The sequence below is a fragment of the Tursiops truncatus genome, chromosome 19 (assembly GCF_011762595.2).
Source record: "Tursiops truncatus isolate mTurTru1 chromosome 19, mTurTru1.mat.Y, whole genome shotgun sequence".
Lineage (NCBI taxonomy): Eukaryota > Metazoa > Chordata > Mammalia > Artiodactyla > Delphinidae > Tursiops > Tursiops truncatus.
Genome location: NC_047052.1, coordinates 17,679,253 through 17,694,861, shown reverse-complemented (window position 1 = coordinate 17,694,861; position 15,609 = coordinate 17,679,253). Strand labels below are relative to the sequence as shown.

The window sequence follows — 15,609 nt, the reverse complement described above, 5'->3', positions numbered from 1 at the left end:
CTAGGAATCACTGATGGAAAACTGAAACTCACTAAAATCTAAGTTTTTTATTTCCTTTTGTATGTCTCCTCTGTCATCACTAATGTTAGCAGCATCTCAAGTTAAAGTCATCTGTGAACTTCATTAACATTACTACCTCCCTTTTCCACATAAAGATAGATATAAATAAATACACCAATTAAGAACAAGGCAGTCCCTGTGAAGCCCAACTAGACCCAAGAGGATTCTGCCCTGTTCATACGGGATGCATTGTGCAGAGTGCCTGTCCTTCCTCTGACCTTGGAGTCTAACAGAAAGTAAACTTTATGGCTGATGAATACTGAAAAATATAAGATTTGCTATCTTTGGGGTTAGGATTTGCAAAGCTAGTGCTATTCCAGCAGTTATTTTCTCCTAGGCACTGCAGCCGGGTGGGTGGTGGGTAGCAGATGAAGGTTTGCAGTCCTGCTCTGTCACATGGCAGCTCTGTGATCTTGGGCCATATTTTTCACCCTTCTGTTCCTCAGCTTCTCCCTCAGTAAAATTAGGAATGAAAGTAGCATCTAATTCAAAGGATTGTTGGAAGCATTAAAGGGATGAATGCATATAAAGTACTTAGGACCATGCCCAGCATATTGAAAGCACTCATTAAATGTTAAGAATTTTTACTGTCCTTGCTATTAGGTTTTTATTTATTATAATAAATAAATATTTCATGATCCAAATGGCTTCCGGCAAGTATAGTGAACTGTCGGTAAATATAGATTATTACTAATTTTAACTTTTTGCCCTCCAAAATGGGAATTAGAGAACAATGTAAGCAAATACATTGGCCTTATTTTAGTGTTTGAGTATATTATTTAGATCTTGATTTAAAGAGGCAGACACTGGGTACTGTACCGCCATTCTTACAAAAAAATCTTCAACTTATTAGTCTAACCCTCTTTTTTCCTCAGGCCTGAGTAACACTTGCTCATCTTGAATCTTTATAAAGTTGTTGGGGCTTGTCCACACTTAACACAACCTTGGAGCTTTAGAGAAACTTAACATCACGTTGGCATGCTAGACGCTATCATTTATTCTGATTACAAGGAGAGCCCAGCTATTCAGTTGAGTTCCCCATACTTCCTTGATTTAATAACCAACTTCTCCAGTTTGTGCAGCTTCCTGGATTCTTGGAGCTGAAATGATTGTTAGTTTCCATTATAATGAGCGGTCTCTAATGTAACAACTGAAATACCCTGCTAGAGGGTAGTAGTCTCCTTCTCTTCAGGTTCTACCTTATCTTTGTGTCCTTGAGCTGCAACAAGAGAGGACAATCACAGGTTGGTGATTATCTTTTTGTCATCAGAAGGAAAATTTCCTTGTGCCTTACCTCTTCACCGTCATTGTTCTTTCAAACTAGAGCTTCCTCCCAGGTTAATATACATTTTACCTTCTTTCTAGTTTTTAAAACAAACTTATTTCTGTTAATTTCTCTGAACATAGTTTGTAAAGAATGAAGAAGCTTGTCTCCTGCCCTGCTTACCCCCTCATGGTTACAGTCCTCAGAGATAACCATCCCCTCTACCCCAGTTTAAATAGTTTCTTCTAGTAATTACCTCCCTATTTATAAATAAAATGCTCTCATGGATCTCGATGTTAAAAATTTTGCACATTTTCTACTAATTTCCTGTATGTTAGATGAAGATTTAGCATCCACATGCACACATGCCTGCACATGCACGCCTCTACCCCTTCTCCTTCTGCCATTTCCCCATCACAGTTTTTGGCTAAATCATTGGGCAGTGCTTGTTGCTGACTCTGGATGTTATTCATTGCTAAACCTAGTTCAGTTGTCCTTTCTTGTATATTTGCTTAGTTTTCTATGTAATTATTGCTGATTTTTTACAAATGATCCAACAACTCTATCAAATATATATCATTATTTTGTCCCATCTTTGCTCTCTTTACTCAGACTTAAGCCTTTTTTTTTGGCTGCATTGGGTCTTCCTTGCTGCGCACAGGCTTTCTTTGGTTGCAGCGAGAGGGGGCTACTCTTCATTGTGGTACGTGAACTTCTTATTTTGGTGGCTTCTCTTGTTGCGGAGCACGGGCTCTAGGTGCGTGGGCTTCAGTAGTTGCAGCACGTGGGCTCAGTAGTTGCGACACATGGGCCCTAGAGCGCACGAACTTCAGTAGTTGTGGCATGTGGGCTCAGTAGTTGTGGCATGTGGGCTTCAGTAGTTGTGGCTCGTGGGCTCTAGAGCACAGGCTCAGTAGTTGTGGTGCCTGGGCTTAGTTGCTCTGTGGCATATGGGATCTTCCCACGCCAGGGATCGAACCCGTGTCCCCTGCATTGGCAGGTGGATCTTAACCACTGCGCCACCAGGGAAGTCCCAGATTTCAGCCTTTGATACCTATATTCTTTTTATCCTTGTTTGTCAGTATTTTTTACTCTTTGACTATAACTTTAGTGAGATTTCAGGAGGAAGATGTTTGTGATCATTCTGTTATATTTGATTGAAAATTATTTTTACATTTTCATCTCTAAAAGGGGCTGTTCTATTTAAAAGACTGTGCCCTTTATCACAATTTTTTAACTTGTATTTTATTTAGTTATATTTGATACATTACATGGTTCAAAATTCAAAAGGTACCAAAAGATACAGAGTAAAAAGTCTCTTCTCTCTTATTTATCCTCTAGTCACTCCATTTCCCTCCCTAGAAACAACCAATATCATTGGTTACTTGTGTATCCTTCCAGAACTATTTATGAATGTATAAATGTGTGTATGTATTTCCCCTTTGTACACAAATAGTTGAATTCTATACACATTGTTTTGTACCTTGCATTTCACTTAACAATAGATATTAGTATTTATTCCATAAGAGTTCTTTAGAAGCTGCTTCTTTTTTTTTATGGATGTCTTTCTTTGTCTGACTTATTTCACTTAGCATAATTCTCTCATGGTCCACCCATGTTGTTGAAAATGTTAAGATTTCTTTCTTTTTCATGGCTGAATAGTATTCCATTGTGTGTGTGTGTGTGTGTGTGTGTGTGTGTGTGTGTGTGTGTGTGTGTATACACCATGTCTTCTTTGTCCATTCATTCATTGATAGACTTTTAGATTGTTTTCGTATCTTGGCTGTTGTAAACAATGCTGTAATGAACATAGGAGTGCATGTATCTTTTTGAGTTTGTGTTTTTGTTTTCTTTGGATAAATGCCTGGTAGTGGAATTGCTAGGTCATATGGTAGTTTTATTTTTAATTTTTTCAGGAACCTCCATACTGTTTTCCACAGTAGCCATACCAATTTACAGTCCTACTGACCGTACACGAGAGTCTCGTTTTCTCCACATCCTCTCCAACACTTGTTATATCTTGTCTTTTTGATAATAGCCTTCTAACAGGTGTGAGGTGGTATCTCATTGTGGTTTTGATTTATATTTCCTTGATGATTAGTGATGTTGAACATCTTTTCATGTGCCTCTTGGCCATCTGTATGTCTTCTTTAGGAAAAATGCCTATTCAGATCATCTGCCCATTTTTTAATCGGATTTTTTTTTCTTTTGAGTTGTACAACTCTTACAGTTTTTTAATAACAAGTTTTTGAGATATAATGCATATACCATACAATTCACCCATGTAAAATATACAATTCAGTGTTTTTTATTATATTCACAGAGTGTGTAACCATCACCATAATTAATTTTAGAATGTTTTACCCTCCGTAAAGAAACTCCATATCGTTAGCAGTCAGTCCCTATTCCCCCCCACCGACTCCCACAGCCCTAAGCAACCACTGAACCTACTTTCTGTGTGTAAATTTGCCTATTTTGGACATTTTCATATAAATGGAATCATTCAATATGTGGGGAGTTGTGTTTCTTAACAGTTTTCTGCAGAAATACCTGAGAAATTCAAGTGAGTAGGTGGTTTCCAAGTTGATGTGGGTATTTTGGAAGGTAGGTTGTTGTCTGCCCAGGGGAATAAATCTGGTTGGTTTTAAAGTGGGGATGACGTAGCAGATTCCTGGGATAGAGCCAGTCAGCAAAGACATTTAGGATTAGACTGTCTTTCCTACAATGCAAGAGCACTGTGTAAAGTGAGACCTAAACTATGGTGACTGCCCAAGGTCTGCAGAATCACTGAGCAGCATGCTGAGGGATCATCTTGAAGTCAATACTGGATCAGAATACGTTTCTGGCTTTGTAATGAAAGTCTTTTGGGGAAAAAAACCAGTTATTTTACAAAGTTGACTGTCTCTATTTTGTCGCATAAAGTACTTTCAATAATATTTTTTCAGTTGGTTAATTTGCCTTATCCTGTGCTTTGCCCCAAAACGCAGATCAGAACGCTTTCATGAACTCCTGCCAGATTTGGTTCACCTTTGCTTTCTCTGTATCTTATCTGTTACACCACATCTTGAAATGCATAGTCATTTTCCTGTGATCAGAGCAGGAGCAGGTATCTCTCACACGATCATTTGGTCCTTATTGCCAAAGGGATTGACGTGTCATGTTTCCTTAAAGCTAGTGCTGACCCAGAAATTACCCTGTTTTCATATTACAAAGGAGGGGCCAAGGGGCATATGAAGGTTATGGTCAGGCTTCCTCAGTTGTCAAAATTCAAAAAACTTTTCAAAGAAGAAACAAAACAGCCACACAAAATCTCATCCCTTTAAATTGTTATATAGTCTTAACCATCATATGTGATTCTCTTCACTGCTCCGTCTAAGAGTGAGGAAGGAACCATTGTCCCCTAGGGATTCATAAAGTCATAGGTGGCAACTGTATCCTGAGAAGGTAAACTCAGTCAGAGAGCCATTTGGCAGCAGTCTGTGGAGCAGGCCAGCAGGAAGATAAACAATTGCTAACCTGGGACTGTGGGAAGCAAGGAAATTGTACTTTGCTATTGGCAACCTTTTTATGTAAGATTGGGAGAATTAATGCTCCCTGGTGGAACTAAAAGTTTGGCATTATAGGAAAAGTTTTTTTAAAAATCTGAATTTGTTTCTTTAACCTGAAGAAGGATATATTAGGATTCCTTTGGTTGAAAAAAAATCAAACTGGCATAAGCATGAAAGGATATTTATTGGCTTATGTATCCAAGGGTTCTAGTGAGTAAATGTATAATTGGATCCCGGGGCTCAAAGCACGACACAGTTCTCTCCTTTTCTCCTTTCCTCTCTTGGCTTGACCCTCCTCTGTGTTTGCACCATTTTGGGGTTGACTTTCTGCACATGATGGCCACTGGCAGCTCCAGGTTAATCACTTCTACAGGCAAAAACAAGAAGACAAAACAAAACAATCCCCCCTCCCTCCCCCCCCCACAGACTCCAGGAGTTCATCTTTCCTGGTAGTTCCAAAATTGGCTCCAGGATTGAGTCTCTTCCCCCATTCCTGAACCAAACATTGTGGTGGTGATGGCATGGAATATCCTAAGGCAGCCTTGACATGAGTTTGTTAACACATGAGGAGAGAGAAAGTGGGTAGTTAGCCCCACTCAAACTACATAGACTGAGAGTAGGGAAGGGATATTTCCCAAAGGAACAGCAGGTGTTGTTACCAGAAGAGAGAGTAGATGCTGTGTGCAACCAAAATGCCTGTCTGCTACAGAGAGGAAATCAAGAGCTCATTTGGTTTTGAAGTATACAGCAGGATATTCTCATAGAAGTAAATAACTTCTCTGCTAAAGATTAGTGAGATAAAAATAGGCATAAGTGACAGTAGAAGGAACTTTAGTAGTACATGTTTTTCAGAAAAGCTCGATATAGATCAAAGTTTTATAGAGCAAATCCCATTTTACGACTGAGTTCCATTATGAAGTCACAACTATATTCCTAAAAGAAAACAAATCCACTGAATTTCAAGTTAGGAACTTCTGATGAAGAAGTAGTTATGACTGCTACAGATCTGTAATACATACCAGGCCTTGTGATACATCAGTGATAAAACATGTGCCAGCATTGCAGTTACCAACTATCAATTCACTTTTCCTTTGGGTTCTTTTAGAATGTGGAAGCTGTTTCCTTCATTTATCCTTTTCTTAGCTGCAGACATTTTTCCTATGCTAGGAGGTCTCTAACTCCACCTTGGACCTCCAAAAACTTACCCCTCGTTTTGCGTAATAGAGCTACCTACAAATGCATTGTCACATTTTACCAACAGGGAAGCTGTCTAATTCAGGTTCTGCCACAGCCTGAAACTCCCTAAAGAGCAGAGCTTCTGTTTATGTAAAACTGGAGGCCACATAAAGGAACACAGGGCTTCCCTGGTGGCGCAGTGGTTGAGAATCTGCCTGCTAATGCAGGGGACACGGGTTCGAGCCCTGGTCTGGGGATCCCACATGCCGCGGAGCAACTAGGCCCGTGAGCCACAATTTCTGAGCCTGCGTGTCTGGAGCCTGTGCTCCGCAACTAAAGAGGCCGTGATAGTGAGAGGCCCGCGCACTGCGATGAAGAGTGGCCCCCACTTGCCACAACTAGAGAAAGCCCTCGCACAGAAACGAAGACGCAACACAGCAAAAGTAAATAAATTAATTAATAAACTCCTACCCCAACACCAAAAAAAAAAAAGGAAGACAAATGTGGCTTAAGACCCACATGCAGAGACTTCCCAGGCTTTTCAGGCAATGAAAAGGTATAGGGGTGAGGAGGGCAGACAAGACGATGGACAAGCAGGTGTAGCCCACAGCAGTTGCATCGCCTTGGTGTATATCTATTTATAAGAGAATGGAACCCCAACCTATAACATAGAAAACAGTATATAGACTTTGCCTGCAAGATTGTCAAATTAAATGGAAGAATGGTAAACTCAGATAAAAAATAATTATAGATTTGTCAAGCATTTATATTACTCCTTCCCCATCTTCTCTTTCTTAATTCCTGAAATTTATATCAAGACTGTATCTTTGAACCCTTTTATTCATTCATTCGTTTGACAAATAGTTATTGAGCACTTGTTATGTTCTGGCACTCTTCTAGGCATTGAGGCTACAGTGGGGAACAAAACAAAATCCTTGACTTTGTAGAGCTCACATTCTGGGGACAGCAGTCAATAAATAAGTATATATCATTTCAGGTACTGTTAAGTGCTAAGAAGAACAATGAAGCAGGGTGAGAAGGATAAAGAGTGGTAGAAGAAGGAGGCTGTTATTTCATATACGATGAATGTGGTATTTGAACAGAGACATGATGGGCTTTTAGGAGCAAGCCATGGGCTACCTGGAGGAGGAGCAGCCTAGGCAGAGGGAGAAGTAAGGCGAAGATGCTGGGTCCAGAGCAGCGTGGTCTACAGCTAGGAGTTCCAGCCTCAGTTGCTGGAGGACAGTGAGGAAGGGAGAGCATGGTAAGAGATGAGGTCAGAGGCAGAGCGAAGGCAGCTGGGGGATGGAGGCTGCTCATATTAAGGGAAGAAGGGAAACCAGTGACGGTTTGGGCAGAAGAATGATGAGGTCTGATTCATTTTGACCAGATAGTTCCAGCTGCAGTGCAGGAATAGGGTAGAAGCACGGAGACCAATTAGGAGATTTTTGAAAAAAGTCAGGCCAGAAATGATGGACCAGAGTGGTTGAGGTAGAGGTGGTGAGAAGCAGTCTCACCCTGGGTGTAGTTTGAGACCTGAGTTTCCTTCCTTCATTTGTTTTTTTCCTTTTTCCTCACTATTCTTTAGAGTATAGTACCTAACCCCTCCCCCCAAGTAATGGAATTTGTATTTATATAGTTTTGAGACTAGGGGCTTTATTTCTGGTCCTGTCTTAGTCATGTCTCACCTCCTCTGTCAGCCCCTGTAAAGTTTACTCCATACGGGGTTGGGCTCAGATAATGATAACACTGCTGCAGATTCTACATCTAGGAGTTCTGGCGTGATGGGAGAGGGGATCAGCAAGTACTAGGAAGGGAGACTCAAGAGCAGGATCTTCCTAATTCTGATCAGGGAACTCAGCCGGAAGCACAGTCTACTACTAATCATGCCCAGAATTTGCATTCCTTATTTCCTTACAGAAATTGTTCTCATCACTGACAGTTTTACAGAGAAAACTCATACTGGGGTAAAGAACTGCAGCAAAGACAGGAAGCACTGCTGTGCTTAAGACTGATGTGTGGGCAGCGACGATACTTGTCATAGAACCTTAGTGTCTCAGACTTGGAAGACTCCCTCGAGGACATTTGATCTGGTCTTCTCCCACTGCTGTGTAAATCCCTGCCATGATATGTAATCATCTAGCCTCTGCTTCCAGAGTCTAGAATCCATAGATCGTAGAATGTCAGTGCTGAAAGTGATCTTAGAGATCATATAGGCCTGAGACTAGAAGAATCCAGGAGTGTGAACTCTGAGACCCATGCTCTTTCCACTCACAATGTTGTCACTCCAAATACAGGGCAGCCCTTGCTGGTAGAATGACAGAGGTGGGTTTAGATGTCTCTATTTTCATCCCATCACAGGCTGTCTGGGCTTATTTTCTTTTCAGTGCTTAACACTAATAAATTCTTTCTTTTTATTTTCAACCCTAGGGGTTGCCCTTCTCTCAGATGTGTACCCTGAGAAAATCTTGCCTGGCCTGTTGGCACAGTATGATGGCGGTAAAGACAAGCACACACTGGAGACCAGAATGAAAGTCGGGGAAATCCTGATGCGAATTGTCAGGGCATTAGGTGAGTTTTCTTGTTCCAGCATCTGGAATGGGGTCAGGGAGCAGTATGGCTGTGGAACCAAATCTGTGCACCTGGAGGCTTGTTATGCTAGCAAGGTGAGGACAATTTGGGGGCTGAGGTGAGTTACTTCCTGTTCAAGGAATTAGCAAATGTCCAACGCGTACCAAGAGATTGGCAGCAATAGTGCCCATGCTTCTACAACTGCTTAGTCTCCTCCGCTGAGCTATGTTGGGGCCCTGATTTTCCTCAGAGCTGGAATGAGAAGTTTCCCACTTGCTGAGCAGCAGCAACCATGAAAAGAAGGGGAATGTTAGACAGGGAAAGAAGAGTGCTAACTCTGGTTGAATGACTTCTGTGTGCCAGGTCCTCTACGTGTATATAATCTCATCTAATTTTCCTAAGAAATTCTGTAAAGAGGCTGTTGTTGGACCCATTTTATAGATGGGGAAACTGTAGCACAGGGACCTTCAGAAATTCGTTCAAGACTCATTCAGCTGGTAAATACTAGTGCTAAGAATTGAACCTACCAACTCAAAGGAAGTTGCTCAAAACCACACAAGCTGAGAGTTGTAAGGCCGTGGGCTCTAGAGTCACACTGCTTGGGATCAAATCCCAAGCTAATGCTTATCAGCTTTGTGATCATGGGAATGTTTCTCAACCTCTTGGTGCCTCAGTGTCCTTATATATAAAAAGAGGATATTAATAGCACTTACCTCATATGGCTATTGTAAGGATTAAATTTTACTCTTGGGGCTTCCCTGGTGGTGCAGTGGTTGAGAGTCCGCCTGCCGATGCAGGGGACACGGGTTCGTGCCCCGGTCTGGGAAGATCCCGCATGCCACGGAGCGGCTGGGCCCGTGAGCCATGGCCGCTGAGCCTGCACGTCCGGAGCCTGTGCTCCGCAACGGGAGAGGCCACAGCAGTGGGAGGCCCGCGTACCGCAAAAAAAAAAATAATTTTACTCTTTACCCACTAGGGAAAGGTTCTGAAAAACAAGCTAGCTTTGGGATTCCCTGGCGGTCCAGTGGTTAGGACTCTGCGCTTCCAATGCAGGGGGCGTGGGTTCGATTCCTGGTCGGGGAACTAAGATCCCGCATGCTGCATGGCGTGACCAAAAAAACCCAAAAAACAGCAAACTAGCTTTTGCCTCTTATATCAAGAATTTACGTCGAGTTCTTCCTTCACCAGCATTTTTAAGGATTTCCAAAGATTCCACATAGCCATGCATCATTTCCACGAACGTAGCCCTTAATTTTCCTAATTTCTGGGTGGCCCTCTGGCTAAAGAAGATAGAACCTAGATCTCCCACCACTTAAATTCTTTTATTGCTGAAAGGAAAATCTCATGAGAGTGAAATTTAAAGTGTTTTTTTCTGCCCTTTGAAGAAGGGCGAACTTTCTATATTTGCCTTAGTCTTAAATATGGGTCTGAAACATACCAGACAAGTGCACCATTATGAGAAATGATTGTCTCACAATAGGTGTGAGTGTTAAGTTTAACGTATTACAGAATCAAATGTACCTCTGACTTCCATTTGTGTGTATCATTGTGATCATCAATCTGAGAAGGATGTGTCTGATGCATCAACAAAACATGCCTGTTCTCTGTGACTTCTGGTAGACCGCTATCATTGGCCTGATAAACGCTGAAAAGGCACATTTCTCCATCTCCACGGGCCAGTCCAAATCATTTCCTGTGGTGAGATTGAAGGTGGGGATGAAGGACTAGGTTGAGTGGGAGAGAGGGCTTGCTTCTCCTTACATAGTCCTATAATTAGCCCAATTTCCAAAACTGCCTTCTGGCATTTCAAAGCATATTCCATCAGTTCTCAAAGTTCTAATCTTCCTGTAGCCTACTCTAACAAGTATCCAGCTGTAAACATTGCCTTAGCTTTAACTGCTACTTTCTAATTCACCTTACCAACTTGTCCAGGTGCATAGATGAGATGGCTGACTGAAATCCTTTAAGTGAAATTAAAGCCCATTTTTACAACATAGCCCATGTCCTCAGTTTACTATTGGTGTGGAAATCCTTGTGACAGCCACTTTATGAGACTTCTTTAATAAGTACCCTAGTTTCAGTGGTCCAGGCCTTGTGCTCTCCCCATCCCCAGCTCTTCTTTGCAGTAGGGGGAGTTCCATGGGAACACAGGCCCATAGGTAGGAGCCAGGTGCAGTACTACCGCTTCCTCTTGGCTTCAGTTCCCTAACCACATCTACTTTTCATCCTGCCACTAGACAATGGTGGAAAATCAGCAGGAGCTTTTTTTTTCTTTTCATTAAAAAAAAAAGATTGAAGTATCATATACATATAGAAAAGTATATAAAGTACACTAATTTTAATAGTGTAGTTTTATGGTTCTCTGCATATCTGCCATCACCCAGATCAGTACAGAGAAACTTCTAATAACCCATAAAGTTTCCTTTTTTCCCTTCCTAAGCTATACCTGCCCCAGAGGTAAGCACTATTCTGAATTTTTATCAGCATCAATTTATTTTGATTGTCCTTGAACCTCATTTTTTTAAAAAAATTATTTATTTATTATTTTTGGCTGCATTGGGTCTTCGTTGCTGTGCGCGGGCTTTCTCTAGTTGCAGAGAGCGGGGGCTACTCTTAATTGCGGTGCACAGGCTTCTCATTGCGGTGGCTTTTCTTGTTGCGGAGCACGGGCTCTAGGTGCATGGGCTCCAGTAGTCATGGCACGTGGGCTCTAGAGTGCAGGCTTAGTAGTTGTGGCGCACAGGCTTAGTTGCTCCGCGGCATGTGTGATCTTCCCGGACCAGGGCTTGAACCCGTGTCCCCTGCATTGGCAGGCAGATTCTTAACCACTGCGCCACCAGGGAAGTCTGAACCTCATTTTAATGGAATTAAATCCCCATGTTTCCAGTAAATTGATAGATACGGACACGTGGGTAAGTTTGGGTCAAATTTTAGGGGGCAAGAATATTTCATAGGCTGTGCTGTGTATTGTATTTCCTGTTGTCTCACATTACAAGGCGTATGATGTCTGGTGTCTCATTTTAGTGATGTGAAGATTGATCAGTGGTGTTTCTAGTAGGATACATCCATAATAAACCTCCCCATCAACCTTCCTCCTATTGGTTTTAAGTAACCACTGGTGATTGTTGCCTAGATTGTTGCTGTTATTTCATAGAGGTTACACTTTTTTACACATAAGGAAACAGATACAGAGACGGGTACTAACTTGCCTAATGTTACATAGCTAATTAATGATGAATCCAAAATTTCAATCCAGACAATCTGACTCCAGACCCAGTCTCTTACCCAATACACAATACTGTATCCTGAAAATTTTCCCATGTCATTAAGCATCTTTTTCCTGTCATTAACACACATTTTCCACATCCTCTATAATTTTTAATGATTGCATGAGGCTATATCATTTGAATGTATCATAATTTTTTTCAACTGACCAGCTTAAAGGTTGTTCTAATTTTTCACTATTATGAATTACGTTAAGATGAATATTCTTGTAGCTAAATCTTTGTGCAGATCCACGATAATTTCCTAGGAAAAATTTCTAAAAGTAGAATTTCTTAAAAGCATATGCATATTTTAAAACATATTTATTGCTAAATTATCTTCCCAAGAGATTGTGCCAGTTTATATTTTAATGTTTGAGAATATTTGTACCCTCATCAGCACTATATATGCTATGTGTTATTTTTATCAAGCAGATACATAAAAAAATGTTATTGTGTTTTTATTTTCATTTATTCAATTGACAGCGTTAAATATTTCTCATATTTTTATTAGCTAAATTTTTGTGTGTGTGGAGGGTGTATGTGTGAATTGCCTGTTCCTATCCTTTCTTCATTTTTCCATTGGGGTGTTGATTTTGTTATTTAATTTGTAAAAGCTTTATATATTTACAGATCTTGAACCACTAACATTTATGTTGTAAATATTTCTTTGGTTTTTTTACATTTTAGTTTTGTTCATATTTTCTGTTTCCTTTGTTTTGAAATGTAGAAGGTTTTTATTTTGAGTTTTTTTTTTGAGTAGGCACTGAATGGCCGGTTCTGTGCCTGGGGCTGGAAATAGGAGCACGAAAAAGCCACTGTCTCTTCCTTCAAGGAGCTTATAGTTTAATCAGAGCCGTCAACTCATACACAGATCTTCTAAGGTGACCTGCTAATTTAGGGAGAGGCCTGTGTAGGGTATTATGGGAGCTCAGAGGAAACGGTCTTGTCTGTCTTTTTCTCTTTGGGACCCTGCAGTTGAATGTGGCAAAGTGCTTTGGGGCTACATCAGTTCCTCATCGTTATCAAGAACAGCAGGTCAGTTTTTGAAAAATGGCTTTGTATGTTAGCTTTCAGAGATTTTCAACTCACAGCATAGCCTGAAGGTGAAAAGGTGGATTGGATGTATGAATAATTGGATACTCGTCTGGGAGTTCAGCATTCATAGATTTCAGCAGCAATGAACAACAGTCAAGGATTAGAGTTCACATACTTTGAAAGGAGAATTTTTCAGCAAAATTCAGAGAATTAAATGAAATGCTTCTTGCCAAGTTTGCCTAGGTTAGCATCAGTATAGTTCAATTCAATAAATACTTATATTAATATAAATTGGAAATACTAATCTGGCCAAACTTGGAAGTTGGAGCCCAGACCGAATAATTTTTTTTCTTCTCTTCCTCCTTCTGTTTTTCTTCCTCATGTCAATTTTTCTGAGAGATATAACTTTAAAATCTATTCTTATACCTTTCCCTTCCTAATTGTATCAGTAATACGTGATAATTTTGGGCAATTTGGAAAATATTAAGTGTAAAGAAAATAATCACTAATAGTCTCACCATTCAGAAGTAACCATTCTTTGTTTACATTTTGATGTTTCCTTCTAGTTTCTTTTTCTTTCTCAGACTTGTAATTACATTGTACGTATCCTGCTTTTTAAAAAATTTTAACATTATAAGCACTTTTCCATGTCATTAAATATTTCTTGAAAATATAAGATTTATTGGTTGTTATTAATTAATAACCTGAATTTATCATAATTTTATTTAATTATCTTCTAGAAAGATATTGTTTAATTAGGTGGTTCCAGTTCCTTACTTTAAGAGGAACTTTATGAGGATTATAAGAAGTATGCTATTGATTATTCTTATACGTAGATCCTTTGGTGAATCTTTGATTCTTTCCTTAGGATAGGTTCTTAGAAAGGAATTACTAGGTCACAGTATGTGCCTGCTTTTAAGGCTCTTGATATTTAGTGCTAAGTTGCCTTCCAGAAAGGGATCCTCTTGTCAGCAGTGAATGAGACTGCTAATGTCTCACAGAGAAAAATTATTCCATGGCTTCAGACCTATCCTCTAACCCTGACCAGCTATCTCTAAAATGTGTACCTTTGCTCCCAGAATGAATGGAGGAACCTGTCAGAGAATGTTGCGGCGCGGGGGGGGTGTGGATGAAGGGAAGGAGGTCAGGGAAGGACTGATGGATGGATGCATGACTCAGTGTGAACCCATTGCTGCCCTAGAAGAACAACTTAGACCTGGTAGTGTCACCATGACATACAAAGCACAGCACTTATTTTTAGAGGCAGAACGTAGTCTTCTAGTCAGCAAGCTCAGACAAGTTCTAGTTTACTCTAGGTCAGAAACTTCTAAAACTGAGAGCAGAAATAGAAAGCCATATTCACATTGCTTCATCTTAAGAGTACCTTCAGTGAACTCTGTAAGAAAGATCAGGAATTAATTTAGAAAGAGGAATGAGGGAAGAGAACTAAATCTCAGGTCTGTTGGGAGTGTGCCACGGCAACTAGAATGACACTGGGAATGTGGGGACAAAGCAGCTTATACTTCTAGGTTAGGAGGTACCTTTTCTCAAATTCCTCTATGTGCCAGGAGAAGGGTAGGTCCTGGGCTTTAGGGTATATTTCTAACTCTTACAACCTGCAGAACACCCTTATTTAATGTGCTTTGTCAACTCTTTTCCATATCACCTGCTTAATTTTTATGTTTTAGTTCAGCATTCACTTTGCCACCTCAGAGTTCATCCAAGTGATGAGCAACCCGTGATCCCATCCAGCTCCAGGATGAAGCCCGTAATCTGATTTTAGAAAACCTGATGATACCTGCCCAGAGAGGGGCAAATTCAGCTCCAAATTCTGCTCTGACAAACACCTTCTTCTAGCCGGTTGTAGAAAACAAAGGAAAATGGAATAATTGGATTTGTCTAGCAGGCTACTGTGAGTTCCAGTTGGGTTGGCCTCAGAATTAAGATGAGGAGAGAAGCTTTTTTTTTTTTTTTTTTTTGGGGTACGTGGGCCTCTCACTGTTGTGGCCTCTCCCGTTGCGGAGCACAGGCTCCGGACGTGCAGGCTCAGCGGCCATGGCTCACGGGCCCAGCCGCTCCGCGGCATGTGGGATCTTCCCGAACCGGGGCACGAACCCGTGTCCCCGGCATCGGCAGGCGGACTCTCAACCACTGCGCCACCAGGGAAGCCCAGAGGGGAGAAGCTTTTAAACAGCTGCATAATATTTTATAGTATAGATACACTACAGTTTACTTATTCAACCATTCCTCTATGGATGAAACTTCACTTTTTTTCGTATGACATGCAGTACTGCAATATAAATTCTCATATTTGTGTGCTAATGGAAATATATATTGTATGTGTATATATGCATATTTCATATATATGTACATATTAAAGAACTGGACCTTTATTTCTGTAAGATTGATATTTGCCAAAGTGGATTCACTCAAAGGCTGTTTATATTTTAAATTGTTTATATACTGACAGATTACTTCCTGAAATTGTGGGTGGGATAGGGCTTTTTGAACCCCCTGCTGTGTCTATTGTCAAATGGAGAAAAATATCTTTTGAAGATTGTGTTTTTCAAAGTGAATGGACTAAAAAAAGTCCTCTTTTGTGTTATTTTGTTGGTCTTGATGGCAATGGGAAAAAAAGTCTTGTTTAAAGTAATAAATTGCTGGGAATTCCCTGGTGGTCCAGTGGTTA

General features: G+C 40.6%; 1 protein-coding gene across 7 annotated transcripts in view; it reads left to right on the top strand.

Annotated features, from left to right (window-relative positions):
• Positions 1 to 15,609, top strand: part of HAS3 (hyaluronan synthase 3) — a 198,238-nt gene that overhangs the window by 89,615 nt on the left and 93,014 nt on the right. For 6 of the 7 annotated variants that reach the window (XM_019935618.3, XM_073796869.1, XM_019935616.3 and 3 more), the window contains one exon: positions 8,479 to 8,619. The exons of the other annotated variant lie outside the window; for it this stretch is intronic. In XM_019935618.3, the coding sequence (XP_019791177.1) occupies positions 8,479 to 8,619 (141 nt within the window). The remainder of the gene's footprint in view (positions 1 to 8,478; positions 8,620 to 15,609) is intronic. 7 annotated transcript variants of the gene reach the window in all.